The sequence below is a fragment of the Ursus arctos genome, unplaced genomic scaffold, assembly GCF_023065955.2.
Source record: "Ursus arctos isolate Adak ecotype North America unplaced genomic scaffold, UrsArc2.0 scaffold_12, whole genome shotgun sequence".
NCBI lineage: Eukaryota > Metazoa > Chordata > Mammalia > Carnivora > Ursidae > Ursus > Ursus arctos.
The window spans coordinates 63,289,901-63,298,703 of NW_026622786.1; the positions used below are offsets into that span (position 1 = coordinate 63,289,901).

The 8,803-nt window shown below is 42.9% G+C and overlaps 1 protein-coding gene and 1 pseudogene across 1 annotated transcript in view; one reads left to right on the plus strand and one right to left on the minus strand.

The window, feature by feature from the left end:
* The window catches only part of SCP2 (sterol carrier protein 2), a 115,825-nt gene extending 110,881 nt beyond the window's left edge, over positions 1-4,944 (minus strand). The window contains exon 1 of the mRNA XM_026498068.4: positions 4,625-4,944. Coding sequence (XP_026353853.2) covers positions 4,625-4,693 — 69 coding nt within the window. The 5' untranslated portion in view covers positions 4,694-4,944. The remainder of the gene's footprint in view (positions 1-4,624) is intronic.
* A 1,908-nt stretch (positions 4,945-6,852) lies between these two features.
* Positions 6,853-7,366, plus strand: LOC123001014 (ATP synthase F(0) complex subunit C3, mitochondrial-like; annotated as a pseudogene).
* Positions 7,367-8,803: the final 1,437 nt, after the last annotated feature.

The following is an 8,803-nucleotide window of genomic DNA, read 5'->3' on the forward strand; positions in this document are numbered from 1 at the left end:
TCTAAATATTCTTATACTATTATTTCTTTAACAATTTAAGAAATTATATCATAATCTCCAATAAGGGCCAATGAGGATTAGGTCTCTTAGGCCCCCTCACATATACATTTACACTTCCCCCATCCCATTTACACAACTGAATAAATAATTTTTTATTAAATCAGTACTCAGTATTTACCTTAGTAAGTAAATATTTCTCAGTGCTGGGCAAAGTTGTGTGCTATGATTACACTTCCTTTATGGTACAATTTTTTTTCTAGAGTTATCAACTGTCTCATTCTTAAAAGTTTTAACCTTTTGGGGGTACCCGGCAGGCTCAGTCAGTAGAGCACGTGACTCTTGATCTTGGGGTTGTGAGTTCAAGCTCCATGCCAAGTGTAGAGATCACTTAAAAATAAATAAATAAATAAATAAACAAACTTTTAAAAAACAATAATAATAAACAAAGTTTTAGGGGCACCTGGCTGGTTCAGTCCGTTAAGCTTCTGACTTTAGCTCAGGTCATGATCTCAGGGTCCTAGGATCAAGCCCCATGTGCGGTCCTGGGATCGAGCCCTGCCTGGGGTCCTGGGATTGAGCCCTGCATCAGGCTCTCTGCTCAGAGGGGAGTCTGCTTCCTCTCTCCCTCTGCCCCTCCCGCTGCTCATCCACTGTCTGACACTCTCTCTCTCTCTCTCTCAAATGAATAGATAAAATCTAAAAATAAATAAATTAGGCAGCAGCTCTTTCTGCCCATGAGTCCTGTCCCCATGCTTTAATAAAACCACCATTTTGCACTAATAAATAAATAAAAATTTAAAAAAATAAAAATAAATTCAAGTTTTAGTTTTTTAAAAAGTTTTTATTTAAGTAATAAAAGTAAATATATAAATTATCTTAACAAATTATTGTAAGGCAAACACTCTTGCAACCACTGACAAAGATTCTCTTCTCCCCTTCTACTCTAGCCAGGCTCCTCTGAGCCTTCCTCACTAAGCCTTGGCCTTGGCCTATAAAGACTTAAACACTAACACAGTTTCCAGTAGCTCAAGTCCCCATCCCTAGGATGATCCTAGCCCTACTTAAAGTCCCTTAAGGCTACCAAAAAAAAGTTACTATTTGTTTCCACAAACACCAGAAGATAGGGTCCCTGTCTCTTAAGTCCCTCTGGGAGAATAGGAGCCTAAGTTTGGATAAATGTCAGTTAGCAAACCCAGATGGATTTCACATGGACCAAGCCCCTCTTCCCACTTTTGTAAGTTTTCACTTCCCTGACACTACTGAGCCCCAATTCATTCCCTATTCCTTCATTTTCCCTTTAAAACACCCAGTCACCGCTATACAGATCAAAATTGAGTCGACTTCACACTGGACTTTTTCCCTTTCCCAATAACATTATACTGATTAAAATCTGTCCTAATTCTTTACCTAGCGTGTGTCTTTCCCAAACCTTTGATACCACCACCCACAACAAAAAAACTGAACTTTGCCTTCTACTGCAGAAACTTCTCTAAGCCCTGTCTCAATCTCAATTTCCACCCCCATAGTAGTTACTATCCTTACTCTTACAGTAATCACTTTGTTTTAATATTTCATAATTTTATCATCCACATGTGTATCTGTAGACACTACAGCTTAGTCTTGCTCATTTATCAAAATTTTATGGGTCTTTTAATTCTTTTTTAATCTACAGGTCCTCCTCCACTACTTTCTTTTCCTCTCAATGTATCTGTTTAAGAACCTAGAACATTTGACCTAGAGCTTCCCAAATAAGTGTTGCTTTAGCAAACTTGTTTCAGTTTTGTGTGTGTGTGTGTATGAGGTTGTAATGTAAGATGTATTTCTTCTGTGGGTCATGAAATTATCATACATAAAATTAGAAAAATTAAGTGCTTAATTATTTGGTCCTAGCTACAAGGGCACCAGAATTTCAAAAAAAGGTAACCAGAATAACTCAGAGCAATTTGAAGAAATAGAATTAAGAAAACATAGGACTTGGACTCTGCTATAGACTGAATGTCTGTGTCCTCCTAAAATTCATATATTGAAATCTAATCCCCAATATGACTGAATGATTGAGGTGGGGCCTTTGGGAGGTCATAATGATGGAGCCTTTACAAATGTTATTAAAATGCTTATAAAAGAGACCGCAGAGAGTTCCCTCACCCCTTCTGCCATATGAGGACACAGCAAGAACACATCTGTCTATGAACCAGAAAGCAAGACCTCACAAAACACTGAATCTGCCAGTGCCTTAATCTCAGACTTCCTAGCCTCCAGACCTGTGAGAAAAAAGTATTTGTTTTTTAAGCTACCCACTCTGTTTGTATTGCTGTTACAGCAGCCAAAATAGATGAAGTCAGATCAGTACTTGAAATAGGTAGAACGTAAATCTATGAAAAAAAGGGCATATCAGAAGGTAGGCAGCCTAAGCAAAGGGACTTGGCCTGCTATCAGCCTGGTGGTAGTGGTGATTTAGTTGTATTAAAAGCTATCAACACCCACCATAGGAATTCTAACTTATGTCCTACACTGATAATAAAACTTCATGAAGGGAACTTCAAGTTGTATCAGGAACTCAGCTATTCAAATTAAGAACCGTAACACAGGAATCCAACCATTAGAGATTTACCAATAGAGCTTAAAACTTACTAGATAAGTTTCTCCCTCTTCATCAAACCCTGCCCCAAGTTCCAAAATATCTAACCTAGAAGGAACTGGCCAAATAAGTACATTAATAAAGCTGTTCTTCACACTCCCAATCTCTTCCCTCAATACTGTAATACTGCCCACACCTCAAACTCCTAACTTGGAAAAAGAAACAAACTACTTCCCAAAGGGTTAGAAAGTTCTGTGCTTTTCTACACAGCCAATATAATCAGATATTCGACGGGATCTGACTGCATTAATGTCATACTTAAAAAGCTTTTACTGTCCACCTACATTAGAAGTCCCCTCTCCCATGAAACGATAGGATGAGCTCCAAGTATCTGCTTTATAATGATTAGGTGACTTTTCTACTTATATGATTTGATTAAATTATGTACTCTCACCCCATTTGATAAGATAATAAAAACTATAAGCTGTTTTCTCAGAAAGAGAACTTCTCCTTAGAAACTCTCTTTCACAAAGTATATCCATTTAGTACTGTCCAACTAACATTCATTAGGATCTTCGGGCACCAGGCACTTTCAAGGTGTTACAGATATAGCAACGAATTAGACATGGTACTCACCTTGGAGGAGCTTACATTCTAAGGAAGAATATGAACATATAAAGAGAACTTTAGTATAACATAGTAAGTATGGGTTTCCCCTGCTATCAAAAATATTGTGTTCCTACAAAAACTTCCATAAACTGAAATGGCATAAAGTGAAGAAGCAGCTACCATTAACTTATATGGAAATATTTTTGAGTGTCCTTGGACCCCAAAACATCACCTCTTAGGCTTTTCTGATACCTTAGGACTCACCATGATAATGAAGGCACAAAACAAATCAAGATAAAGCACAGATGCTCACAGACACAGTACAAAGCTATGGCAGCTTAATGCTGAGATGCTGAGTGTATTTTCAGGGAAGGAGCTCAGCAGTCCCACTCTGGCTGCTGCTTGGGGTGCTCACTGCCTCTGTAACAACTCCCTGCGGAACAAATGCCGGGTGCTATTTTCACTTTTCGCCTTTTTCTAAAAGCAAAAATCCTCTTCGAATTTTAGTTAACAAAAATAGGTAGTAACGTAGGTCTTTTGTGAAAGTGAAGTGGTGTAACTTGAACTTTCCAAAAGGACGGGGCGGGGGGGGGGGGGGTATCCGCACCAACGCAAAGTACAGGCAAAGGTCAGGAGGATCAAGATAAGATCTTGGAGAAGATCTAAACGGTCTTTTAAACACGCACAGAAGTCAACCCAGGTACAAGCAGCGAGATCAAGAAAAGCAAAGGAGAGGCATAAAACAGAGTGTGGGGGGAAACTAACAGCAGTTGGCATTACTAGAACGTGGGAGTGGTGAGGGTGTCGAGAAACGAGACTGGGGGACCCTGGCTTCCTAAGAACCAGAGTACCGCTTGAGGAACAGAAAGGAGGTCAGAGGATCCAGAAAACCTGCCATTTGTGCCACGACACTGAACAGCACTGTTTCTCCTCCTCCTCCTCACTTCTAACCGTAAAGGGACCCTTCAAGAGAGTATTCCTGGGTGTGGAGAGCTGGGGGCACTCCCAACCTGCTTTCCTTTCCAGTGTAAGGAAGATCTTGCCTCATCAACGGTCCACATGCCTTGGGATTCCACTCAGAATCAAAGGAGGTGTGGACTTTGGGTTATGTTGGTGTCTGTCACCAACTCTGATCCAGGGAGAAAAGGCAAGGAGGAACGAGAAAGAAATGGCGACAGGACTAACCCCCAGACACTACCACACTTCAGAGACAACCCTAAACCAGAACCCATCCGAGTCGCCAAGAACCAAGAAGCCGGAGCTGAGCAGGGGGATGCCCGGGCCCCCCTCCCCGCAGAAAGGACAAACCACCGGACAGCGCCAGGCCCTGACCTGGGCGCCCGTTTCCCGGTCACCTCGGGACTCCCTCACTCCCCGGCCTCTCCCGGACAGAGCCGAACAGGGAGCCCACCTCCGGGGGTCCGCGGCTCTGTTTACCTTGGTCATCCCAACCCCCACCACGAACACCCGGCGCAGGGGCCAAGACTGAGAGGTGGCCAGAGACATGGCTCAAGTCGTGCAGGACGGAGGCGGGTGCAGCAGGTCCTGACGCAGCTAACGCGAGCGCGCGCAGACTGAAGCGGAGGCGACGCCGGCGATCGCTCAGAGCTAGGGGCGGGGCAGGAGGCGGTGAGGGGAGGGGGGGGCAGGAGGCGGTGAGGGGGCGGAGGTGGCCAAGCAAGGTGAGGCGGCAGAGACTGGGTGAGAGGGTGAGAGAGAAGGGCGCCTGCGCAAGCGCAGAGGACCCGGCAGCGCGCGTTCCTTCGCGGAAGGGAATGCTGAGTAGTCCTTTGTCCGGAAGTTCTGGTCGCCGACTCACGAGGGGGTCGGAGACCAAGACCACATCAAACATCGGAAAAAAGCTTTATAACCTAGTCCAGCCATCCGGGTTTAAGTTCTTTATGATGAGAGGGAGTGTGGCCTGGAGTAGCGCCTGAGACTGACTTGAGAGCAGGGGTTGGCCTGGAACCAGACTCACAGAAGAGTAGCCTGAGAAAAATCTGTGGAATGATGTAATTGTTCTGTATCCTGTTAGTGTTGGTACTTACAACAGTTAGTGCAGGGTCGCTTGGGTGGCTCAGTCGGTTGGGCGACGGCCTTCGGCTCAGGTCATGATCTCAGGGTCCAGGGATCCAGCCCCACATGGGAATCCCTGCTTAGCGGGGAGTCAGTCAGCTTCTCCCTCTTCCCCTCCCACTCTCCCTGTGCTCTGTCTCTCGCTTTCTCTCTCTCTCAAGTAAATAAATAAATAAATAAATAAAATATTTGGAAGAAAAAAAAAAAAGAGTCTGTGCAAGTGTTAAAACTCATAGGGCTGTACACCAATCAGAGCGTGGGGAGTATTTTACCATATGTCTAAAACAACCAAAATTCATTTACTTGCTATGTGACCACCTTTGTTAATCTCTGAAACTCACTCTTGTTTCGCTCCAGCAAATTATGCCCAGACACTGAGACTGGTCTTTGCCAATAGTTCATGTAGCACAGGTTCCCTGTAGGGATTCCAGTTTATAAGAGTAATATTTCACAAGCCAGTAGCATACAGATTAATGTCTCTTAATAAGCTAGTAAAGAAATAACATACTCCAAACCAAAGATAGATTAATTGCATTATAGTTCCAGGCAAAAATGAGAAGAAATAAAGTCCAAGTTTAGTTGTGATGTGCTGTCTACGAGTTGGTCCTCTGTGAATCAATCCTTCCAACTAAGGTGGGAATCAGCTGCCAGCTTAGGTTTCTTGCTACCGAGGCACACAGCTAGCTGGCACCCTGTTGACCACCACCAAGAAAGACTAGCCTTGCCAAGGCAGGAAGAGATGTCTTTCTCTTCCTCAGACCATTGTGTCTTTAACACCACTGAGGACCAAGAATAGCCTGGCCACCACAGGACCAAGTGTCTCAAGATCTTCAGAGATCAGCAAAAAGTAGCCTTGCCCAGACCAAACAGCCTCAGTAAGTCCTCATAAATTCTTGATATTTAAAGTTTAAATATCTATTATGCCATAGTTGTTTCTCCACACGTTCCTATCTATAAGAACTTGGTCGCACAATAGTTCGGCTGTTATCATCCTCGTATGGCCTCCCAAATTCACCCTTAGATCGAAACAAGTGCATTTAAGTCATAAACAAGTGGATTTGAAATCTTAACAAACCAATTCCCATATGTTGTTTTATGAGGATGAAATGAATGACAGCAACAAAACCTTTAGCATTTAATTGAAGGAATATATATATATATATATATATATATATATACATATACATACATGTAGGATGATTTTTATTTGCTGATTCTGAATTTACAAATTTGCCTACTCACAAAAATTCATTTATAACCACAAAATCAATATTTAAAGAGCTCTTGAGGTAGCAAAAAAATTTGAGTTGCCCCAGGCATCTGTTCCCAGCTAAGGTCAAACAATACCATGCCCTGTCTGCCTTCTTGTTTCAACTCTCATGCTGCAAACGAGTATCTGTCTCATGGTCTATTGAGTCCCACATTTTTCATGTTTTTGTGGTTTTTGTTTACACTTTTGCTGCTTAAAATGGCACACAAGCATAATGCCTGGAGTGCTGTCTAGTGTTCCTAAGTGCAAGAAGGGCATGATAGGGGCCAATCCTTTGATCTCTGCTGGCGTGGCTGCGGCAGGCACCCCTCAGGAAGAAGGGAAGCTCGGGAGAGGAGACCAGGTAGCCTGTCACCCAGGTCCTCCAGCTGCATTGCCCTGCATAAGATGTTCGCCTGCAGCAAAAAGCTCACCTGCATACCCACTCTGATCCGAGTTTGATCCAGAGTTGCATATAGACCAAATTCTACATCAGTGTTATCTTGCTCAGAGGCTAGATAATAGCAGTAATAGAAATTAAGTAACCTCACAAAGGCTCTCCGATATTTAACGGGACCCAGAATGGTGTGTCTCGGTAATCTAAAGGGAGTTTCAGACCAGTGCAATCAGCAGAAACATTGATACTGCTGCCAAATTTATTGGTGCAGGTGCTGCAACAGTGGGAGTGGCTGGTTTCTGTGCTGGTATTGGAACAGTCTCTGGCACCCTTGTCATCAGTTATGCCAGAAACCTTTCACTGAAGTAGCAGCTGTTCTCATATGCTGTCCTGGAATTTGTCTTGTGTGAAGCTCTTTTGTTTGATGGTTGCTTTCTCGATTTTGTTTGCCATGTAACAAATTATTGCTCAGAATGTTGGCATTCATATTAATTACAGATGTAATTCTGTGTATTTTACTGTGACTCCGAAAACGGTAGTATTGGTGTCATGGAAATACACATTATTTCCAAGGTCATTTCATTAGAGATGAAATTTTAATTTTTGTTGTCATTTGTACTTACCTAAATTTAGATGGTCACAAAGAAGAATATGCACTCAGTCAGTTGCTGTACAAGTAAGAGGAAACTACAGCGGTTGCCCCATGATGAAAAAGAGCCAGTTTTTATGAGAATTCTTTTATATAGTATTCTGCATTGTGATTTATAGGGCTTTGGGTTATTCATATAAAGGAGAAATTAGTGTTTTCAGCTTCTATGAAATATGATTAATTAAACCAAGATAGTTAATTGCTAAAAAAAGGGGGGGTATGATATGCCTTATGAAGAAAGTAGATGTTAGATAAACTTAGTTCAGACATCAGTTATAGTGTGACTGGCCTTGAGTTCAATGTTAATGAATCAACTATATATTAAATAAGGTGCCTCTAAACGGAAACATAAAACAAGGAAGGTTAGGTATTGATAGGTTGACAAAACCAGAGGCTTGCAGAAGTCTAACCCTGTATTTTTCCTAGGAGCAATGGTTCAGTATTCACTAATTTAATGTTCACAGCAACTTTTAGAACATAACTACTATCAAAAACAACAACAACAACAACCAAAAACCCGAGAGGTGCGTGTGTATAAAGGGGTGCCTTCCTGCCCTATGGGTCTGTGATGAGCCCCTTCCAGATTCTCTGTGACATAAAGCATCAGAACAGCTGGAAGTTCACTCCCTCTAGGAAACCTCCTAAAATTGTTCCTGGGACTGCAAGGCCAGGTGTTCATTTGTCAGAAACTCCGTGGCTGAAGAGCCGTTGTGCAGGAGGGGAAACAGGGTTAGCTACAAGGAAAGACCAAGGGAAGACTTGGGGCAAGTGAGGGTGTTCTGAGGCTGAACATGCTGCCTCTGTGGGGGCTGAGTCCCCAGTCTCTGGGGAAAGGGACATGTTCAAATTGAGGCTGACCGGTCTCAGGGATACTGCAGGAGGTAGCCTCACACCAGGAGGGAAATTGAACCAAATGGACCTCGAGTTCACAGGCGATTTTCACTATTTCAAAAAGCCTTATAGAAGTTATACAGATTATACGCACCATACCACCTCCAGTAAAAATCGCCATAGGTTCAAAACATCCATATCCAGACCCCATTCCCTACTGAATCAGAGCCTCTGGGAGTAGAGCCCCGGCATCAATATTTAGAAAGATTCTTCCGGGTGATCCTAGGAAGCCCCCAATGGGTTAGGTAAAGAAATGCTGGGCTAAGACTAGGTCAATTTAGTAAAATCCCTGGCCGGTCAGAGAAAGGGCAAAGAATCTCCCCCTTACCTGCCTATCCCTAAAGCCCAGCATAA